General features: G+C 43.2%; 2 protein-coding genes across 3 annotated transcripts in view; one reads left to right on the top strand and one right to left on the bottom strand.

Annotated features, from left to right (window-relative positions):
* ITIH2 (inter-alpha-trypsin inhibitor heavy chain 2) overlaps positions 1-13,457 on the top strand; it is a 27,125-nt gene extending 13,668 nt beyond the window's left edge. Inside the window, exons 11-22 of the mRNA XM_041483715.1 lie at positions 1,528-1,653; positions 2,639-2,820; positions 3,622-3,807; positions 4,796-4,935; positions 5,160-5,332; positions 6,151-6,285; positions 7,457-7,570; positions 8,501-8,699; positions 9,118-9,290; positions 10,119-10,230; positions 10,473-10,628; positions 13,446-13,457. Coding sequence (XP_041339649.1) covers positions 1,528-1,653; positions 2,639-2,820; positions 3,622-3,807; positions 4,796-4,935; positions 5,160-5,332; positions 6,151-6,285; positions 7,457-7,570; positions 8,501-8,699; positions 9,118-9,290; positions 10,119-10,230; positions 10,473-10,620 — 1,688 coding nt within the window. The 3' untranslated portion in view covers positions 10,621-10,628; positions 13,446-13,457. The remainder of the gene's footprint in view (positions 1-1,527; positions 1,654-2,638; positions 2,821-3,621; positions 3,808-4,795; positions 4,936-5,159; positions 5,333-6,150; positions 6,286-7,456; positions 7,571-8,500; positions 8,700-9,117; positions 9,291-10,118; positions 10,231-10,472; positions 10,629-13,445) is intronic.
* Positions 12,343-22,719, bottom strand: KIN (Kin17 DNA and RNA binding protein). 2 transcript variants are annotated; one of them, XM_041483717.1, is made up of 13 exons: positions 22,549-22,719; positions 21,903-21,997; positions 21,026-21,069; positions 20,791-20,913; positions 19,547-19,728; positions 18,592-18,640; positions 18,221-18,278; positions 16,122-16,245; positions 15,577-15,627; positions 15,135-15,203; positions 14,521-14,620; positions 14,145-14,245; positions 12,343-13,290 (listed from the first exon to the last, which is right to left on the bottom strand). In XM_041483717.1, exons 1-13 carry the CDS (start codon positions 22,660-22,662, stop codon positions 13,228-13,230), a joined length of 1,173 nt encoding a protein of 390 aa, XP_041339651.1. In that variant the 5' UTR covers positions 22,663-22,719; the 3' UTR covers positions 12,343-13,227. The 2 variants fall into 2 exon arrangements, with proteins under 2 accessions (XP_041339651.1, XP_041339650.1); XM_041483716.1 differs by having other exon boundaries at positions 16,122-16,242; positions 22,549-22,715.
* Between the last annotated feature and the right edge of the window lie 15 nt (positions 22,720-22,734).

The following is a 22,734-nucleotide window of genomic DNA, read 5'->3' on the forward strand; positions in this document are numbered from 1 at the left end:
TGCAGTTTATTGTATTAGGGGATGGGATAGCATTTCCTCCTATTTCCTGCTAGCATTTCCTCCATTTCCTCCTATACACATACCATAGAACAGCTGCCTTTAATCTAGTTTACCTCTCACCTCAGAGATCCCAAATACCACTGAAAGACGAAGTCCATCCCTTAGGCCTGGATGAACAGGCAGATGAAATATTCCCTAAGCAGGGAATCACAGTCATTTGCCCTGGGCTGGCAGCCAGCTGAACATCACCCAGCAGTGTGCCCAGGTGCTAGGAAAGCCAATGTTGTCCTGGCTTGGACTGGCACTTGTGTGGCCAGCAGGACCAGGCCAGTGACCCTCCCCTGTGCTGGGCACTGCTGAGGCCACTCCTCCAGTCCCATGCTCAGTTTGGGGCCCCTTTGACAGGAAGGACATTGAGGGGCTGGAGCATGTCCAGGGAAGGGCAACACAGCTGGGGAAGGGGCTGGACCACGAGTCCTGCAAGAAACAGCTGCAGGAATTTAAGGACATGGTTTAGTGGTGGTCTGGGGTTAATGGTTGGACTCGATCTTAGAGGTCATTTCCAACTTTAATGACTCAATGATTCTATGAGCTACTAAATGCCATGTGGGCAAACTGTTTATCCTTTTTGTGCCTTCATTCACTGTCTGATAAACAAGGACAGATGCCTTTTTCAGCTGCACAGGGCTTTGGAATGAGCTTATGATGATTTTAATCTGCCACTCTCTGAAGTGCAGTTCTGGATTTGTTATTCAGTTATTTGTGCATCAATAGTGTGGAGAGACTCTCCCTAACATCACAGCCTTCTGGTGCTGTGGCACCTTCATCTCCAGAAGTTTTCACTACAATGAACATGAAGTTATAGACTTGTCCAAAATCATCAGTGTGTTGGAAATAGGAAACCAAGCTGGATATATGAGTGACTGACTTTGTTACCCCAAAAAGAATTGACAGATAAGCGTAGAGATCAGCTCCAGCAAAGCCAGTTTAAATGCAGCATTTGATTATCTTGTCTCTGGAGCTGCTGATTTTTTTTTTCTTTCTTGACAAAAAAAAAAAAAAAAAAAAAAAAAAACAAAACTATTTTCTGCTCAACCTTCAGATTTCTGTTCCTCTCATCCTGATTTCTTACTCTGCTCCTTTTGTGTCACTAATCAAGCCTTAGATAAGCTCAGCAAACATATACCTGCTCTTGTCCAAGGAATGGGCTGATGGCCAGGACAGGAGGTTTTTCCATGTGCTCATTCAATCCCCTGCCTGCACACCCAGTAACTCTTCCCACACCAAGTAGTTCCCAACACCACAAATGGTCACACTGGAATTAGTGAGGGGGAGTGGAGGAGCCTCATGAAGATGACAGCCTGGGATGAAAAAGGGAACCAGAGTGCAGAAAGGTTTACCTAAACATCAGAGAGAAGGCGTTTTGCTGCCTTGATCTCTGCTCTTGTCCCACTTAACTAGAATCTTAGAACTGATCTGGAGTTAACAAGAATAAAAAAACTTGTTTTCTTCCTGTGTCTTTGACAGGCACAAATATCAATGAAGCTCTTCTCCGAGCCACTTTCATCCTGAACGAAGCCAAAAGTTTAGGCATGTTGGACCCAAACTCAGTTTCCATGATTGTATTGGTATCTGATGGAGACCCGACAGTAGGTAAGGATCCTGCTTGGGGTGAGAAGAAAGGCTGGTGGGGTAAGCCTGAGAAAAGCAACAAGCAGACAATTTGGCAGTAAGTTTAAAAAATTCCATTCATCTTTCTTCCAATGCCTTCTGCTGCTCTTTTGCCAAGTGCTGGAAGTGCCACAGAAGCACAGAAGCTTTCAAAAGATGGGCAGCTTTTTGTGCAGGTTATGATTTTTTTGCAATTTACAGAAGTGCACAAATCCTATAGGACAGGTAATCAAAACAACCTTAGAGAAACTGGGCTTTTGAGTAACCTGGTCTAGTGGAAAGTGTCCCTGCCCATAGCAGGGGGGTTGGAACTTTGGATGATCTTTGAAGTTCCTTTCAACACAAACCGTTCTATGATCCTATGATTGTACAAAAACTTCCTCTTCCTATGAGCTTAGCCCACACAGGTCTGTGGAGTCATAAGCATAACAACAAAAGCAGGAAAAGAGAGTGGAAAGCAAATTAATTTGGATTGAATTTGGTCAAAGCAGTTGCTGATTTGAAGATATCATATCAAAAAACTCCACCATTAAATATAAGCCTGAAAAAAAACCACAGTCCCAATGATGACAGAGAATGTCTTAAGTATGAGAAACAAAGTAAAGTCTTCATGGAGATGTCTTAATCTGCAGAGAGCTTGAATCACTAATTCTGGGAGAACTCTAGATGTGCTAGAATTTCAAACCCCTCTAGGAAGTTACTAAGAGTCCTGGATATACAATGAAACACATCAGATATCAAAATAAAGTGTCCAAAAGGATTGTCTTCAGTGCAAACACTTTGTTAATCTCTATCCAGGAGAAGCTCAAACATTGATGTAGGCAATGGAAATCTGGCATTGATCTTGCTTTATGGATTTCCCTAAAATCCAGAGAGAACCAGAGACACAGGGAGAGCAGGAACATGCTCACCTTGATGGAGACTTTCCTGTTGCTCAGGTGAATGTCACCCTTTCTGTGTCTCCAAGGTGAGCTGAAGCTGACAACAATCCAGAAGAATGTGAAGCAGAGCATAAAGGATGAGTTCTCTCTCTTCTGCCTCGGAATTGGGTTTGATGTAGATTACGATTTCCTGCAGAGGATCGCAACCGATAACCGTGGCATGGCCCAGAGGATTTTTGGAAATCAGGAAACTTCTCTCCAAATGAAGGTGAGTTTCTGCCTCATTGCCTTTGAAACTCTCCTGTTCTGTTGACAGCTGTAACTCCACTGCCAAGAAGTTCTCAAAACCCATCATTTCTTCTGGAGAGTCCTGCAAAATATCAATCATATTTCAGCTTAAGTAATCCTAGTTGCAGTTTTAATAATATCTATAACACATACTTTACTTCCCTGTGTAGGATTAATATTCTATAAAACAGCCTTGACTATAAAAAAAGATTTTCTGAGTTAAAATTAAGGCCTGGATGTTACTTTAGGCCATGTCATCACAAACAAAAACCCTAGCAATAAATGCTAAATGATAATCCAGACTTAGCCAATGCAAGAAAAAGTTCAACCCTAGTTCTGGCTCCAAATCAGTGAGCAGGAATTGTTGCTGATCAAACTCTGACATACTTATATTGTTACTCTTCCCTGATTTCACTATCTATACAAGAATTAGGTGGTAAGTAGCTGTGTGTCTTACACAGTAGCCCAGAGCTGACCATTCTTAGGAGGGATTGAGGTCCACATACATCTGTGCTCAGGACTTTTAGGTCTGGGTACAACATAGTCCATGGACTTCTGACCATCCTTTGACTTTCACAAGTCTTGGACCAGATATTCTTGCTGTACCCCCTAAGAAGTGTGCCATGTATGAAGAAGTCTGCATTCAATGAGATGAGGAAATTCCCTCTTGCTCCTTAGGGCTCCGGGTTTTGTCACCTGCTGTCCTTTCAGTAAGACTGGCCTGTGCAAGAGAGTCACCTCATGAACAACAAACTCACTTCTCTGCCTCCTTCCCTCTCAGAATTTCTACAACCAGGTCTCCACCCCGCTCCTGAAGAAGATTCAGTTCAACTACCCCCAGGAGTCAGTGTCAGACGTCACCCAGAGCAGCTTCCACAACTACTTTGGTGGCTCAGAGATAGTGGTGGCCGGGAAGGTCGACACGGAAAACCTGCAGCACTTGGAGAGCGTCGTCACAGCGACTGCAGTGAGTGAAGGTGTCCCTGGGACACCTGCTCAGGGGATTTGGGCTGCTCCATTCCCTCCTGTGTGCAGTCTCCCTGCTGAAGGTTAATGCTCAGTGGAGGGTTTTGTCCTCTTGGGTTCTGGGTGGGAACGTGGGGATACTCGTGGGGAGATTTTTCCAATAGTGTTTCACAATAGCTGCAAGTACAGCCAGGGATAGTCACCCCCTGCACCCTGCAGCCTGCCAGAGGAACTTCCTGCTGATAAATGTACCAAAAAGATTAAATCTGGACAAAAGTATGGATTTTCCTTCATGCTTTGTGGAGATGCAGGAGTGACCCGCTAAGGTAATTCCTTTCATGACTGAACTTCCCATTGTCAGGGAGTTCAAGCTGGTGGATCTACAGCATATCAAGACCTGCCCTCTTATGTGTGATGACCCTCTCCCTGTGTTTTCAGGGCTGCTCTTCCAGGTGGAGTGGGGTGGGATGGGATGGGATTATTACATCCAGACCCTTCTTTCTGAAGAACAACGGAATTATCTGCACTCTTACAGGGCTTAGGAGTTATCATTTGTCAGTTGTTGGAAAAAACCCAAACATCTTCAGTATTTTTTCCTGCCAAAGCACAGTGCAGTCCAAGGATCTGTGTGAGAGAGTAGAATTTGGTTGGTGTTCTTCAGTGGAACTGGATGTGAAAAAGCCTGAGGGGAGGATTACAGAGCTCTGTCAAGAGCCTCTTCTTTTGGCATGAGGTAGCACCTCTTGGGATACTGTTAACAGCTCCTTGAACTACTTTAATCCATTGCCACAGAAGTGTCTTTAACAGAAGGGCCTCCTGCTACACCTTCCCTCTCCATTGCAGTCAGACCAACCGTGCTGGGACTTTCTGATCTAGAAGTGCCCAAGGGCAGGGCCAGAGTGGGTCCTTAACAGCACCAGGAGGGAAATTCAAGGCACCCCATTCTCCTGGCTCCCATCCCTCATCTTTCTCTCTCTCTGACTGCACAGGCAAATGCAGAGCTTGTCATGGAAACCCTGAGAGATGTTGAAGAGCTGGATGGATTCATGAAGAAGGACAAATATGCAGATCCTGAATTCACCAGGAAGCTGTGGGCCTATCTGACTGTCAACCAGATGATGGCAGAGAGGTGAGGAGAAATGTGCTCCAACAGGCCTGGCTGTGGGGCTGAGGGAATGAAATCATGGAGATTTACCTCATGGAGCCTGAGAGCCATGGAACAGCTCAGGATTAATCCCCTCAGCCTTTTCTCTTGCAACACCACTTGTCTCTGTGACCTCTCCATGACAGAATTGCTGTGGCAGCTGCCCTGTAGAGCTGCTAACCAGGAGTTCTGCTTCTGTTTCCACTCAGAAACGCAGCCCCCACCGCAGCTTTGAAGAGGAACATCACCAAATCCATCCTGCAGATGTCTCTGGACCATCACATCGTCACCCCCTTCACAGCCATGCTGATAGAGAATGCTGAGAAGGATGAGATAATGCTGGCAGACCAGCCCAAAGACCCCAGGAAGGGCTGCTGCCCAGGTCAGTGTCTCACTCTGCCAATGTCTGTGTCTCTCATGTTGTGTGAAACAGCCTCTGGTCTGAATTAGGGACACAAGGATGAAGGTGCTGACAGAGATGTGACCTGTGCAATCTTCAGCCCTGCTGTTCTCCCCCAGCTCCTCTACCCTCTTACTCCTCTTCAGAGCAGGGTCAGCAGATGTGAATGTCAGCCCAGCACATTAAACAAACCAAGTTTCATGAATTGTTTAAGATCATTTTGCTTTATGAACTAAATGGGAGAGAGACAGGACAAGTTACTTCATCCTATCTCCATCATGGCAAAGGCAGAGAGAGCTCTAGTCCAGAGGAACATGATCAAAGATGTTAAATTACTGCATTTCCCTGAAACCATCATTCACATGGATCATCCCAGAGCATGCAGTTAGAGTCCTGTCTTTTATCAGGCATCTCAAACTCAGGACCCAAGTCAGCAAAGCTTTTATCATATGCTGAATCTTTTTAAGTCAGCTTTTTTCTTGGCAAAACACTTCAGCCTTTACATTGGAGGCTTTGCTAAAGTGGGAGGTGCTCTCATGAATGAGAGATAAAAAACCAGGCTCCATTTTTTCTCTGTTGACTTATGGTGAACTATCTACCCTCATAAGTCATATTTCATTGGTGAAGACACTGGAGCAAATCCAACCTTATGACATTACACAAATCCATTGTAAATGGTGTTTCACCTGCTTTATATTGGTATAACAACATCAGGTTTTGATCTGCTGCAATGCTCTAAAAATTACACTGTTAAATACGTCAGCACTTGCAGAACCCTAATTGTGACTGTCATCTAACAGGTACCCTGGGATTAACTCCAAATGCACCCAATAACAACAAGGGGATCCCATCCTGGGCCAATGTCACAGCTGTGCCAGTCAGCTTCATGCCTGAGCAAAGGAGCCCACCTGTGTCCTCTCTGAGCATCAACAGAGGTAAAACCTACAGCATTTCTCTGCCAAGATCACCAGACACACCAGCACTCATCACCTAATTTCTCACCACCATCCCTGGAAGTGTTTCAGGCCAGGATGGATGAGCATTTGGGCAGCCTGGTCTAGTGGAAGGTGTCCCTGCCCCTGGCAGAGGGCTTGGAACAAGATGCTCTTTAAGGTCCCTTCCAACCCAAACTTTTCCTTTATAAATCATGGAGTAATTTTGATTTAGAATAGATGATCCTGTAAAAATATGCTGTAAGCTACAAGGATGAAACTATTTTGGATCCTAATAGGATCTAAAGTATCTAAGTGACCTCATAAGCTCCTGTGTGCTTCCCTGAGGCTGGGGCTCTTTGCTGAGCTTAACTTTAGCTTCTCTGCAGTAGCAAAGTTACCTCCATTGTAAATGACAGATGAAAGCTATTGTAGAGTTACTGCTGTTGTAAATGGCAGATAAATGTTCTGTGGTAGATAAAAATCTCGGAGTGCACTGGTGACTGATGGATCATGTTAATTCTTGGGCCTTTGCCACAGTTTAGTGGCAGTTTATTTGAGCAAGCCAGCTGTGAGAACCACTGCCCATAAACACGGTGTCACTGCAATAACTCTCTGTGAGATGTGTGTATTTATGTAGTGATTGCACAAAGAGCTCTCAAACTCCTTCTCAGCACAGGGAAATGCCAGACTGGAGCTGGGCAGAGCTCTGCACTGCAAGACAAGGCTGGAAGCAGCTGCCTTCAGTGATGGGGGCAGCTGTTTGTCTCATCTGAGGCAAATTTTAAGGGGCATATGCATTTCTGAGGGCCCCAATCCTGTCCAGGTTGTTAAATATACTGCAAGATCCAGTCCTGGATTGTATTCCTCAGTGGGATTGGTAGGCAGGATTTTTCTTTACCTGACATCAATATGGTTCACTGCATTTGGCAGCTCTCAAACCAGGAACATCACTTCCTTCCCTTAAACCAGGGAATTGTTTGAGGAGGAAGTGAGGGGCTTTTATGAGGAACATCTGAGAACTTTTTTAGCTACCTTAGGGTGGAAAGGGCCCTCATTTTACTATGAGGAACCCCAAAAAGTGCTTCAAAATATTTTTGAAAAGCTTTTGTGTCTCTCCCTTATAGGGCAGGCCCTGACCTGCTTCTCACACTTGTTTGTTTCTGTGTTTCAGTGGACAATGACCCACATTTCATCATACACCTGCCCAAGAGCCAAAGGAACATCTGCTTCAACATCAACTCGGAGCCTGGGAAGATCCTAAACCTGGTTTCTGATCCTGGCACTGGTAAGGGAGTAAAACATGGCTTATTTTACATGGTTATTTCCCTCCACATCTGGATTATCGTGTCCAGTTTGGATCTTGTCAGTACAAGAGAGGTGTTGACAAACTGGACTGAATTCAGTGGTGGCCATCAAGATGATTTTGGGGCTGGGAGCAGAGGACAGAGAGGGAGAGGCTGAGATAGCTGGGTTTGATCAAGCTTAAGAAAATAAGTGGTAGGTCCATGGTGGGTCTTGTTGGTGTTCTCAACCACGTGATCAGAAGGTGAAGCCTGGCACATCTCCAAGGTGCACAGCTAAGGGACAAGAGGCTGCAGAAATGAGGTGCTACAGGTGAAACTCAGAGTAGAAGTGAGCTACTGGGGAAAACCCTTTCACTGTGAGGGTGGCCAAACACAGGGAAAGGAGCCAAGATCATGGAATAACAGGACAGCTGAAGTTGGCAAAGACCATAAAGATGATCAAGTCCAAATTTTAACCCAGCACGGCCAACCTCACCAGGAAACCAAGCATCACAACCACAGTTGTTTTGAACATTTTCAGGGATGGTGACTCCACCATTTCCCTGAGCAGCCTGTTCCAACGACCACCCTTTCAGTGAAGAAACTTTCCCTAATATCCAACCTGAACCTCCCATGGCACAACCTGAGGCTACTTCCTCTTGTCCTATGCATCCCTTACACTACACCTGAAGGGGTTTTGCTCCTACTCCCAGCAAGATCTAATAGCTATTCCCACCATATTATTGTGCTAAGTAGCATCAGGAGGCAGTTAATAAATTACTCTCTTCTCTTGGCTGGAAAAATGAGAAAAATGGGGTCAGAAATGTTTCTGTTTCTGTTGATGTCATGGTGCTCCCTGTTGAGATCAGAACTCCAAGTCTCCAGGCAGTGCTCCAAGACTGAGGCAACGCTTCCTTCTCTGCTCTTCACAGGAGTTGTGGTCAATGGGCAGCTCGTTGGGGCCAAGAAAGCAGAGAATAAGAAACTCAACACATACTTTGGCAAAATTGGGTTTTATTTCAAAAAGAAAGGCCTGAAAGTGGAGATAACCACGGAAACAATCACGCTGAAAGATGGCTCGTATGCCCTCACACTGACCTGGGCTGACACAGGGCACATCATTCGCAAACAGTGAGTTGATCATTTTTCACCTGCTCCCACCTAATTCTATTTGAGATACCCTCAGGGTTCCTGCAATGCCTCACATCATCCAGGAGAGCTTCCCCTGGAGATTAACAGCTGACAGCCATGCTGGACACCCTAGAGCACTGTTTAGGCAACAGCACCACATCCAAAATCTGTAGTCACTGTAGAAAGAGCTTAAATTTGTAGGGGAAATTCGGTTGCCCCTAACATGGGAGTGAAGTATTTATTAGGCACTGTCCTGCCAGAATGCTGGGTACCACTCCCAAGGCTCAGGCTTGTCAGATCCTCTGATATACCTGCCATCCCTGTGGGATTGTTCTGGATGCCTGGGTGAATCTCAAAGGGCTGGGAGCTGTTGTGTGGGCAGATGAACTGACCTTGTCCTTTGGCACCTCTCTGCCAGGCTCCTCATATCTGTGAAGAAAGAAAGCAACGTTACCATCACTGTGGGGGAGGAGATGTCCTTCATGGTTTTGCTGCACCGTGTGTGGAAGAAACACCCAGTGAATGTTGACTTCCTGGGAATCTACATTCCCCCAGAAAACCAGTTCTCTCCTGCAGCCCATGGGCTGATAGGTAATGGCTGGGGGCCAGGCAGTGGGAATGGTGGGGCAGTAGGAAGGGGTTTTGCTAGGTCTTGGAGGGAATTTTACAGAATCATAAAGTATCCTGAGTTGGAAGAAACCCACAAGGAGTGCAGTTCTTGCACAGGACATTCCCAAGAATCCCACCATGTGCCTCACAGCATTTTCCATATTCTCCTTAACTCTCGTTTGGTGCTGTAACCACTTCCTGGGGAGCCCCTTCCAGTGTGCAGCCACCCCCTGGGTGAAGAACCTTTTCCTAATATCCAGCCTAAACATCTTCTGGCACATCTTCATGCTTTCAATTTGTTGGTGACTGTGTCCTGATGGAAAAGCCCCAAGGACATAGTGGAACATCAGGGACCAGGAGATTATTCCTTATTCCAGCTGGGGAGGGTGTTTTCAAAGCAGACCTGACTAGATTTGGTGACAGTGAGACAGGACTTTCCTTGTTTGGCTAAACTGCTGCATGTTGACAATAAAAACACCAAAACAAACTCCTCAAAACTTTCTGAGGAGATTTCTGTGCAAACATCTGTAACTAGCATTCCCTAAATGACAGCCCTTTCTTGCAGTGGTATAAAACAAAAGCAAAGCCTCAGTTCATAAGGCAAATCTACCTTCTGAGTCCTGGATTCACACAGAACTCCTTTTGAGGAGCAGAGGTTGTTTATCCCATTAGTGAGACAGTGTCTCATGATCCAGGCAGGATTGGTTTGCTTGCTGGAGCTAGTTGGGTTTTCCAAAAGTGCCTGGCAGCAGCTGAGATGGAGCTTCAAAAGTCAGGGCACACAAACAGCTTTAAACTCTCCCTGACCAGGTCAGTTTGTGTCTGAACCAGAAGTGTCAATCCACCACCAAACACCTGGGCAAGTTCCAGAGAAACCACAAGCCATCATGGAAGTGAAGGGCAACAAGTTCACTGTTACCAGGTAGGAATCCTGTGCTTTGTTGCTCTCTTTCTAGATCAGTTCTGTCCTCGGAGCTGCCCAGCCTGGAGCTCCCCAGAACAGGCCCATGAGGTCACAGAACAGTAAAATAAATTGTGTTTTGTGGTTATTTCCACTTCCTGCTGGTGGAAGGCACCTCTCCCCACTGTGGCAGAGCAGCACCAATATTGAGCAGGACGTCTGTTGCCATGTTTGACCCTCCTTTGGGTGTCCTCTCCCTGCAGGGGCGTGCAGAAGGACTACAGGGCAGACCGTGTGCTGGGGACTGACGTGCTGTGCTGGTTTGTGCACAACAGTGGCAAAGGCTTCATCGATGGCCACTACAGGGATTACCTGGTCCCCCACCTCTACAGCTTCATGAAGAAACCCTGAATGCTCCAGTTTAGTACAAACAGTTCCCATCTGCTCCTTCATGCCCAAACAACTCCTCTGAGCAGCAGCAGCTGTCACACCACAGTGACTGGGGGTGACCCCACCACTGTTTGTTTTGTTTTATGAGTCTTTCAAAGACATGTAAACTCCCTTTTCTGCTGAGAAATTAAATCTGTAATAAAGTGACATGCTGGGTTGGAGGAGGTGTCTTCCTCTTGCCGTGTCTGATTTAATGGGCTGTAAACTCCATTAAAAATTTCTACTATTTTCTAATATCCATTTCATAGTAGAGCTGTAAGTGTCATGGCTCCTGCAGAATTGGTAACACACACAACCAGATTTAATATGTATTAATATAATATTTAATATGTATTTAATACTTACACCTTTATGTTTCCAGACTGCTGGGAAAATATAAGCTCGTACAACGTTGGACTGGGCAAAAAGAAGGATGTGCATTAAGTAAAGGAAATTTAACAGAAAGGGAACATGGGTCTGGAATGGGTGTCATGAGCAGTTGCCAGTACCTAAAGATAGATTAACCAGTGGTGAGCAGGGTACTTGAAATAATTGTTGCTGCTATACTGGCAAGAAATTAATTAGATGAGTCTCAGACAGCCTCCAGCCCTTTTGTGAAAATTCAACATCAGAATGGGGCTTCACAGAGATACAAATCTTTGGAAGTGGGAAACATTTACACTATATAGAAATAATCATCAGTACTAAAAGTTTCCCTTCCAGGTAGCTTAGCTCCCAAAAGATCACTTACATTTCAGGAGCATTCAGCAATGAATGAGATCAGTGGAAACAAATATACCTGTGTGTCCAAAAGGTGGATTTAAAACTCTGCTTTTAGAACACCTTATTAAAACACATTTGCCTTATGCTTTTCAGCAGCCCTAATTTAGGACAGGAACTCAGGTAGTCTCCTTGCCCTTCCCAGCTTTGGTTTCCTTCACTTTGGCACTAAAAGCTGGTACAGGACCTTTCTTGCAGCTCTGTCAATGTGGTTTTGAAATGTCTCTTCAAAGTTCCTCTTGGAAGTGTCAGCAACTTCCTACAAATCATTTATTGCTTCTTTCAACTCACCCATCAGTTCTGGCCTCCACAACATCCTGCAGCAGCCACTTCAGTGATACCATTCTCTGGTCTTCTCTACACAACTTACAACTTGTCTACTGTATTTACTCTAATTCATCAGGTTGTAGAATGTCAAGTGTAATTATTTTCAGTGACAAAGAAGCTGCTCTGTTCTGTCACTTGCCCTCATTACTGTCCCAGAAACCTCCTCTCTACCTGTTCTCTGGGAGAGGGCAGAGCTCTTTACACAGCCCAGGCTGCACAAAGAGCCTGAATTTACAGACAGGTGTTCTGTGCCTCCAGTTCTCGTAAGTCTCCACTCTTTATGCTTGAAAGGACAGCTGATGTCCTGTGTGAGGTTGTTCCAGGCTACTTCACACAGCAGCTGTTTCATTAAACCTCTGCAGACTTCCAGTTCTGTGCAGGCTTCCCCTGGAAACCACAAATCAACAAGACCTTTCAAGGCAAGGAAAGCTAAAAGGTTCTAGAGACACACAACCTTTAGGTGATGGGTTTTAGTTTGCCCATAACCACCCACGTGGTTTTTTTGACCCAAATAATGTGGTGCACCAACCCAGCACTTCACTGTGCTCTCTGTTAAATCAACAGCATTGGAAAGGTTGGTGTTGGCAAGAAACACACTGGCCTAAGAAAGGTTTCTGTTTATTCCTGAAGTGCCTTAGAAATTAAACATTGTACAAAATGTGACACTTTTAAAAAAATAAAACAAGTAATGCTATATCATTTAGCATGAGTAACATTACTCATGTAGCAGAGCAACAATGGAAGAAAGGAAAAGGCTTTGAAAAACCAAAGGAGTAACCCCCAATTCATATCTGCCCAAGCTTCAGCTGGCATCCCAAGACACTCCACAAGTAACATCCATGGAGCAGCTCCATATAGAGTCCATATGAAGATAAATTCCATATTAGTATTATCAGGAGCCCTGACAAACCTGCTGGAGGAGTAATGACTTGCATTCTACTATCACTGCTGTGCTGATCAAAAATAAACTGGTGACTGCATGTAATAAACCAGACCATTCTTACAGCATCCAGAAAATAACCCCTTGCAGCACTGGTATCTTCCTGCTATCCCCTCGATCCCATGCCTTGTTCATGCACTCACAAGTCCATTTTGGCTCTGGATTGCAAAGTGTGTTGTTTAAACTCCACTGGCTCCAATACACACTGCCTCCCTATAGGTAATTCTCTCTTCAGGACCTGCCCACATATTCCAGTTTGCAGCTCTCTGCTACATTTTACAAAAGGAAATGGAAGCAAATATAACTTTGATATAAAATCAGATGAAAAATTTCCACTGATAGTATTTCCATAAACATTTTATGTAACAAATTGATAGCTATCTTTAAATAAATCAAGTTTGCTGCTGTTAATGTCTATATACATTATAAATACATATACACACAATTAAAACCCTGACATGGTAGAGTCTTGTGTCTGCCTGAAAGATGTCAGAAAGAAGGTTTTGAGAACCAAAATCTTCTCTGATGCACAATTTAGCACCTCAGGCAAGTTTGGAAACATCTTCATACTGGATATCTTCGACTCTGCGCCCTTTTAAAGGTCCCTGGAGAATGACAGAAAAAAAAAATAACATCACAACATAAAATTGTTTCTTGAATTCCCAACAGGGAGATTATAGTAGGAGAGGTAAAGATGATTTGTTCATGATACAATATTCCTTGATTCATAATTTTCAGCCTGACCAGAGAATGTGACAAGGCCTCGACACCATCCCAGAAATCCTTTCACTTTTCAGTTTGCTTTTAGTACCAAAGTTCCTCCTCTCATCAGGGCATCTGCCCAGTCCCTTCCCAAATCCTCCAGAATCCAACCTGGGCTGAGTTTGTGCAGCCCTTCTTTGAATTGCAAGCTGTGTTTAAGAAGTTTGACTTTGAGCCAGTATCATCTGTGCTTTATCAATCAGTTTAAAGGTTGGTTTTGCGGAGCAGAACAAAGAAAGCCACACAGACATGGTGGCATGGACTGATTGTCAACCATAACTGTTAACCATAAACAAGACAACAAGTGAGCACATAAAGCTCCATTCAGTCTGGAAAAGGCAGGAGTAAATTCACATCCTTGCACATTTTGCATTTTTTACCTTCCCACAAAACAGTACCACAACAGCCAATGTTCAAAATAAACACATAAAATATTTTCCAAATCTCTTTCAATTTCAAAACTTGCTAAATTCAGCACCCTATCATCTTTTTGAAGATTCTCTGCAAACAGCAAAGAATAAGCCTGTCATAGATGGGAATATGTGGCTATTGATAAGTGGGATTGTCCACAGAACTTTGCACACCACAAATCCCACCTGTAAGGCAGGACTAAGGATAACATGTTTCTTTCTGAAAGCTCTCCATGTACAGATGGAAAGCTTTCTGCAAACAAGAGCTTGCAATGTTTGACACTTACTGAGTCAATAGTTATTGTCACTGAAAACCTCTTCTCATTGATGGATTCCAAAATGCCTTCATTTCCCCTGTATCCACCATTTAATACCATCACTTTCTTGCCTGAAATAAAAATAGGAAAAGAGTTACACAACAGGGTTCCAAACCTCTGCTGAAAAGTTTTTCCCCATCTTTCTTATAAACCCCCTTTAAGTATTTGAAGGTGCTCTAAGGTCTTCACAGCACCTTCCCTTTTCCAAGTTGAACAACCCCAACTCTCTCAGCCTGTCTTCTCAGGAGAGGTTATAGTACTTTCAAGTGGATGATTTATAGTTTAAAACAACTGAAATATAAGTTTTGCAGAGGCAGAAGCTGAAAACAGAAGGAAACAGCTGTACCTGGCGCTGGTATTACAGTTTCTAGATGTGTCTGATCCAGCTTCAGCTTGTCCCCAGAGTCAATCACCTTCACAACTGCTGTGTATTTGTCAATCACTTCCTGTTTTGAAAGGCAGAGGCCAATCAGAAATACCAAACATTGTTCTCTAAATTTACACTTCCAAGTTAACAAATTCTGGCATTGTGACTCTGCAATTCTGCATTTTCAAAACGAGCAAAATGCAAGGGCTCCAGCCTGGAGATTTTGTGTGCAAATGAGACCCTGCAGCTTAAAATATCAGTGCAGAACTGCTAGACTTGGGTTAAAATCCAACTGCACTGCTCTGCTGTTGTCACATCCCATGGATACAGGGATTATTCTCCAAGATGGAAGTGTTAGTAGGGACAAACTACACAGGACAAAGCTGTGCTTAAGAAAAGATCACTGAACAGATGCCCTTAAACCAATTCAGAGGCTCACTGCCTGTCCAGAATAAATCCCAATACAGGTGAGGTGACATTTCAGTCCTCAACAGTGTTGTCTTAAGGCTGAACAACCTGCACAATGAAACAATTCTTCCTAAGTCACATAATTCCAAAAAAGCCAAACCAGTGCTCCCCATGGCCCACCTTACCTTAACAACTGCCTTCTTCTTGTGGTACTTCTCTCCAAGCTTTTTTGTTACAATTTTTACAACAATTTCCTGAGAGATTTGAAAGGAGAGAAAAAATAAAGTGCCAAAATGTGCAAACAACTCTACAATCTAAATTGATAGTACAGCACAGTGCAGGAAGCAACAATAGTAAAGATGTGGCTTTCAGCAATTTCTGTATATTGTCAAATTACTGGCTCAAAGTAGCAGCCCTCAAGACTTTTTTGGGTTTCTTTGACAAATACAGTTACACTTGAATTCACAATCTAATGTGACAATGTCCACAATGGGTCAAGAGGAGGAAAGGGAAAATAAATGTAAATTTAGTTTGCAATCTGCTTTGGATCTTTACACTAATCAACAATGGCTTTAGAATTGCAGAATTGAGTGTATTTGGTATAATAACAATTTTTAAGTCACTTACAGGCTGTAACCAGTAGTCTCTTCGAGATGCTCTTTTCTTCTCCTCTTCAAGCTAAAGAACAACAAATAATCAACATTTGCTTCCTCCTGCCAATGCAGCTTTCCCATGCCTTTGAACAGCTTTGAACCAATTCTCCAGCCCCATGTCATGTGGGGAACAAAAACAATCCCCAAACCCTAAAAAAGGGTAAGTCAGTATAGTCTTGTCTCATAAATCCATTTGATGAATCCAGGAACTCATGACAAAATAATGGTGATTTGTATTTTTTTTCTTTTTTTGGCAACTGTTTCTAGGTATTCTGTTGTCTTGCAAAATCTGTATTCCTTTACTTCCCAACACCTCAGTCATCTGGGGACTAGGCAGAGTTGAGCAGCCAGTTTTATGAAGAAATGAAACCAGTTTTATGGGGAAATGAAATTATTTTCCTGGTAAGATTTGAAAGTTGGAATTCCACGTGAACTGAAGGTCTGAGGTCACTTCAAAGGTGAAGTGGACATTGTCACAGGCACAGGGGCACACAGAAACAGATCCTGCATGATTATTACCTCCATGATCTCATCCAGTGCAGATTTCTTCTTTTTCTCTTTGGACTGACCAGAGCTATGAGCTACTTCTTTTCTTTTAACTGCCCCCTCCACCATCTTCAGTGCATTCTGCCCAAGGACGCTGCTGGAAAAGGAAGATGGGTTTTCACAGCAGATCTTACATTTTTTTTCCTCTACCAAGACACATTTGAAGAACTGGTTGTGCTGGTCTGCTTGATTTCAGTTCTCCCAGTCCCCCTGCAGACCCTACAGAGCTCCTCCTCTAGAACTGGTCTCCATGGGGTGCAAACTCCATGTCCAGTGAGGGTCACTGCTGGCAGTCCAGCAGAATGGACACAGCCCCATGACCAGTTCACCACTGCACAAACAAAGAGTTGATCAAGTTCAATAAAGAATACAAAAGCTGGTATGCAAATAAGGTTTTCAAATTTGAAAGCACAAACTTTAGAGAAGCCACCTGGACAGAGGAACTCTCAGACAGGGCAGATAACTAGAATTCCTTCCAGACAGAGATATTGAGCTTATCTGGCAATGGGAGAAAACACCCTAGAATGTATAGAAAAGAGCTCCACACTCAGCAAACAAATGTCACCTTCACAACCATATGCAAAACAGGCAAACAGCCTAACTGCAGAAAATAAAGAGCAATCAGCAGAAAAAGTTACATCTCAGAGATGAGGGAACATCTAGATAAAATGAGAACTGCCCACGGGCAGCTTCAGTTCAGCCATTTTTATAACAGACATTTGAACACAGTAAAAAAATTTAGACATTGTTTCAACCCAAAAGATGAAGGCAGCTGCTCTGAGGTGAACAGTGATGCAATAATTAATATGGCTTTAGGACAAATTGCATGTTCTGCTGCCTGTGGTGAGGATGTTGGATATATTCCCACAGGGAAGACATCCCACAGGAATGTAGAGAGAGGAATTGCAGTAGAAGCAACTTTAAGAGAAAAACTCTATTTCAGTGGAGGTCTAAATAATCATAGAGTTTGAGAAAAAAATTGTACATTAAATCACAAATCAAATAGCAAGTACTTAAAAAAAATCTCATAAAGGGCAACATACAATTAAAACATAACAACTGCAGTGTCCATATTTAAGAGGACAAATATATCTAGCTGTGAACTTACTACACTACCATTTCAAAGTTTACAGATAAGTATTTCGTATATGCTGTGAAGAAATTAGACTACTTGATATATGATTTCACATTTGGCCAAATTTTAGCAAGGACCTAAAGCATTCCCCACTGAAACTATTCAAGTGAGAGTCTGAATAAAGTTTCAGAATCATCTTAAGCACAACTCAATGCTTAGGGATAATTTACAAGTTTTCCTAAAAGCCTGCAATCTGTCTCTATTATTGCAAAGAACTGCTTTACTGTCTCATTTTCTTCCTGGCATATATCCCATCAGATACCTTATCTAAGAGCTGAGTGAGATGAGAGAAAAGCTTTCTTTTTACCTGGAATACATTTAATTACAATATTGCCTCACATGAGAAGATGTACTGCTCATCAAACAGTTCCCCAGACTGCTGTAAGTCAGTATTATTTGCATTATTGATCCCTTTTGTCCTGCATTGCTTGTGGTTACATGATGACAATTAAATTCCAGAACTCTGGGAAGATTTATTTCAGGCAAATTTAGCTGCTTAAACGATGACCAAAGAAAGTATTGTCTCCAATTAGACAAGGCAATCAAACCTTTTAGGAACCAAAATTAACAAGTCAGGAATATCCATTCATAGAAGGCAGCTGGGACTGGATGGCATCACTGCAAATGCTTTGGCTGGATCCCTTTCCCACCCTCCATGGAGAAACCTGTAACTACCTATTATTTTATGGGCAACTGCCATGAAGCACAGAGAACTCAAGAAGGCTCCTCACAGCTCACATTTAAGATACACCCACTCATCCATTTTAAATACAAAAACAACCATGAAGTCACCTAGTCACCCTTCTGAATACCAAGAGAGGCTGAGAGATTAGACTCCAAATATTTCAGGACAAGACAAACCTTCCTGTTGATATAAATACCATTGTCATGGAAGTGCTTTGTAACAGTAAATGTTGGTTTTAAATTCTTTTCTCACCTTGTTTTAGAAGATGCTGCGACTGAAGTACTTGCTCCTTTGTTTAAATTAAATGTGACTAAAAAATAAAGAGACATTACTCTATTTCTATCTTTAAAAATAACTGCATTGAAGGATGTTAACAGTTTTTTAAATCTGCAAATAGAAAAGAATAAATTTGAAAATATTTACTAATCTATATTTTGGTTTAGCTTTTGAAGTAAATTAAACTTTGTAACAGAATACTCTGCATTGCCACATTCCAGTGCTCTTTAAAAGTGATCTCAAAGCACTTTATGAAGCACCAAGCAGGCTTCAATGCTCATTTCATCTGAACTACAAAATCAGCTCCAGTAGGTTCTAGAAAATTATATCAGTCAAAATCTAGTTACCTTTTTCTTCTTCATTTTCTCTATTCAGTTCAGTATAGACTGGCATTTCCTGCCAAAAAACACAAAGCACATTTAAAGAATCAAAGAGAAAACTGAGTCAAGATATCATAATCATTGATTAGCTCAGTTTTACAGTTTTAGACAGTAACTGTAATATTCAACCTGATTGATTCATAAAAGACTAAAGCTGAAAACATCATCTCATTACAGGCTCCCGTGCAAAACTCTCCAATTAACAGAGATGCTGCCTAAACTTGCTCAATTCCAGCATAAAAGGCAAGTGGCCTTGCTGCAGCAGTTTTCTCTGTCTGAACCAGCATGATCTGACTGGTTTCTGGACAGATTGATAACTCAAAGAAGGAAATTCTGGTATCTTTCCAATTTTTCAGCCCCAAAGGCTCAGACCATTTAATTTTCAATTAGTTTTAAATTAAGAAGCAGGTAATTGTTTACAACAGTATTTAAATGTACCCACCAATACCCAGAATCAAATAGGAGATTTCAGCCCCAGGCAACACGTGTGGGGGTCATGGCATGATGCCAAGCAAACAGATTCCAAATAACCACACCAGCACCACCAAAACAGAACTTTTTCACTGTGTGAACTTTATTATGCCAGATCCCCATGGTTATTTATCTCAGCCTCCTCAGTACACCAGGAACTTGTTATCTGGAGCCCTACTAGTTGTGAAATACCATAAATGAAGACATTATGCAGCTTAATGGATTGTTTGCTCCCCCTTCCTAAATTCAAGAGTGATTTAAAAATCACTAATCACTGGAAGAGCAGTAATTATTACTTCCTTAGTACTACTGCAAGCTGGGTACAATGTAACTCCAAGTTAGGAAGCAAAGGAAATACCAGTGCAAGGATTCCAGCAGCATCAAATTCCCCATTGACTTAACCACAAGGAGCTTTGAGGTGAACGTTCACACACAGTGCAATTTTCCTCACCAGTTCTTTCCCCTCCAAACCTCTTCTAACTTGCTGCTCAATGAATTTGGCAGTTTTCTCCTCATCATCAAGGTCCTGTTTCTTCTTCCTCTCTTGTTCTTGCTGCCTGCGAATGGTCTCTGGGTCCCTGTCGATGTACTGAATGTACCAGCCTTTAGGGGTCTCATCAACCTTGCAAAGACCTAAAAAGTCAAGGCAAAACAAAGTAAGATTAGCATTAACAATATCAAGATCATTTCTAGTCCATGTTTGTGAGAATCCTTAAAATCAGAGGGTTTTGGGAAAGCTGCAAAAGGCGGGCCTTAGAAACAGCAGAACTGTGATTAGAGCTAAGCGGTAGCCACAAGATTTGTCAGCAGAAAAGTTATATGAGATGTAGAAAGTAAGGACAAATAAAACTGTGCATTAATTTTTTCACTGTAGCAATGTAGATACTTCACCAGAGACAACACAACGCTTACTGGGCTACTAAAACTGACTTTGAATTATCTGTACCATGTGCTTCTGCCCTCAGCTACCCAGACCTGTTTGGACACAGGCCAGTGTGCATCACAAAGTGCATGAAGTGTTTTACAATCCTTTCCTTATTGAAGAAAATGTTTCCTTCCCACTGTTTTAACAAGGAAGAAGACAGAAATCTAACGTGTATAAATCATGTAGATACACACTCACAGCATGGTACTAAAGGAAATATTGCAGCACTGTGCTATTGTTACTGACTCTGGCTAGAGTAACTTTCCAAACACTCTGTAACTGCTGGATGTATCCTGCAGAACAGGGCACCCAGAGCCAAGGAAAACTTTCTGTCACACCACAGTGCCATTTAATCTCTCTTCCTCCCACTACACACAGAACTGCAGATCTCCAGCTTTAACCCTTCCACTAGGCCAGGAATGAAAATGACTGCTTGCTTCTTGTCACATCAGACATGGAAAGAATCTCTAATTTTTAAATGGCAACTGTTAGATGTTGATTTAGAATTTAGCAATGTATCCAGTAAATACAGACCAGCAGATGAAACAAGGAAAGGCTCACAACTGATGTACTCATCCCAGACTTCTGACATTTTCCATAATCAAACTCCTAATGGTTAGCACAGAAATACGTTTGGAAATCTTTTCATGTATACACAGGAGGGGAGGGGAAGAAAGAAAAAGAGCTCACATAAATATTTACTGATCAATTATCAGGAATTCAATTACCCACCAATTTTAAGACTTCCAACCCTGAGCAGGTACACTGACCTTCTCTCCCCAGCCACTTTGTAAAATCAGTCAGTGTCTCCCACTGTGTGGCATTCATGTGGATGTGCTCTCGATGGCTGATGTATTCATTGTACACAATATTATTGTGCACTCTCTTTGTTCCTAAAACACAGAATTATTATTATTATCATCATCACTACTCTTATTATTATGTGGCTTGCACTGAACCAACAAAAGACACTAAAAACAAACAAACAAACAGCAAAATATTTACCAAATCGCCTCCTGAGCAATTCTAGGAAATCATTTCGGAATTCCCTTAGGGAATAAAAAAAAAGTATTTTAGTAAAACTTTAACAACTAAGAAGCAATTTTCTGTTGTCATTAACAACTAAATATCTGCAGCATAAACCTGATTATTCTTTTGAGCTGAACATGACAATATCCAGACACATTTCCCCTTTTCAGTAGACCAGGATTAAACACAGGATGAAACACAATATGATACATGCACACACCTTACATGTCCAAGAGAGTAACAGCTTCTCAAAGGGATAAAATGGAGCAGAGGAATCTCAACACTTCCCACTAATTGCTGGATTTTGGTTACCAGGTATCTTCCCAGGCTGACTGACACAGAGCACAGAGCAGGACAAAGGGCAGAGGAGTGGATGGAGCAGATGGATCACTCATCTCCCTGCTAATTCCAGGGCTGCAGCACAAAGCCTCACTTCAAACTCTTGCTGAGGACAGCTCCAGTCATCCCAGCTGTCATGCAGGTCAGCTGGACAAAGGCCTGGGAGAAGCTGGGAGATGTCAGTCCCTCCCCTGACTTGTTCTCTCTCTGTTATGGCTCTTTTAGCTCGTGTGTGTGTGTGGCAGTCACTCAGCAGGGACAGAAAGCTGATGTATTTGTAACACAGAGCAACTTTAAAAAGGATTAAAACATGAGACAAAACTGAGTAAGATCATGACATCTCTTACCTACAGTTTAAAGGTGGCATTGCCTTAATTTTCAATTACAAGAAGAGCTGACACTACATGTATCACAATAAAGCATCTTCAATGAGACATTATTGGGCCTTAGGGGTGTGGCTGCGCAGACCTGATACAGGCATGAAGATCTGGGTAAGAATATACAGAAAACTTACTCAGAGAAGTAATCCATGAATTGCTGAGGATTTTCAGAAGCCAGCAGCAACTGCCTCTGGTGGGACTCAGACATGCAGTGACACTTGAAGCCATTCTGTAAAGTAGAAATAAATACTTGGCTTGTCTCAACTTGCAACACTCACAGATGAAGAGAGTACTAAATTCCTACAAATAAAATCCTACAGGTGTGATCACAGCTCCCACAATGTCCCTCAACAGCACCGGGGACATTTACAAGGGAGACTGATAGGACAAGGGACAATGGCTTTAAACTGACAGAGGGCAGGGTTAGATAAGATATTGGGAAGAAATCATTCCCTGTGAGGGTGGGGAGGCCCTGAGGCTTCTCAGGTTGCCCAGAGCAGCTGCGGCTGCCCCATCCCCGGGAGCGTTCAGGGACAGGCTGGACGGGGCTTGGATCACCCTGGGACAGCGGAAGGTGTCCCTGCCCGTGGCAGGGAGTTGGAACTGGATGATCTTTAAGGTGCTCCCAACCCAAACCCTCCTGTGATCCCTTGAGATCGGAGCTGTCACAAGAGCTGACCCCAGCCAAGGGGACGTGATCCCAGGAGAACCGGGACTGGGTCCTTAGACGGAGATCGGAGCCGGCCGAAGGACCGGGGACCCCCGCGCGCCCCCACTCACCTCATCGCGGCACTGCTTCTGGCACATCTGGCAGTACCAGCGCAGCTTCTGCAGCCCCTTGGACTTGATGCGGTTGGCGATGGCCTTGGGGCTGAGGAAATCCGACTTGCCCATGACGCCGGTCCGGTCACGTCCCGCTCCCGCTCCCGCTCCCGACCCGGTGCTGCTCCCGATCCCGCCCCCTCC

Source organism: Pyrgilauda ruficollis, unplaced genomic scaffold (assembly GCF_017590135.1).
Source record: "Pyrgilauda ruficollis isolate IOZ18807 unplaced genomic scaffold, ASM1759013v1 scaffold61, whole genome shotgun sequence".
Classification (NCBI taxonomy): Eukaryota; Metazoa; Chordata; class Aves; order Passeriformes; family Passeridae; genus Pyrgilauda; species Pyrgilauda ruficollis.

Bases quoted from the DNA above. Each gene is read 5' to 3' on its own strand.
- KIN (XM_041483717.1), bottom strand. From the start codon at position 22,662: ATGGGCAAGTCGGATTTCCTCAGCCCCAAGGCCATCGCCAACCGCATC. The intron at 21,070-21,902 runs GTAAGTTTTCTG...TTATTCCCTAAG, and splicing joins TTCATGGATTACTTCTCTGA to GGAATTCCGAAATGATTTCC. The intron at 15,628-16,121 runs GTAATAATCATG...GTTGTTCTTTAG, and splicing joins CACTGGATGAGATCATGGAG to CTTGAAGAGGAGAAGAAAAG.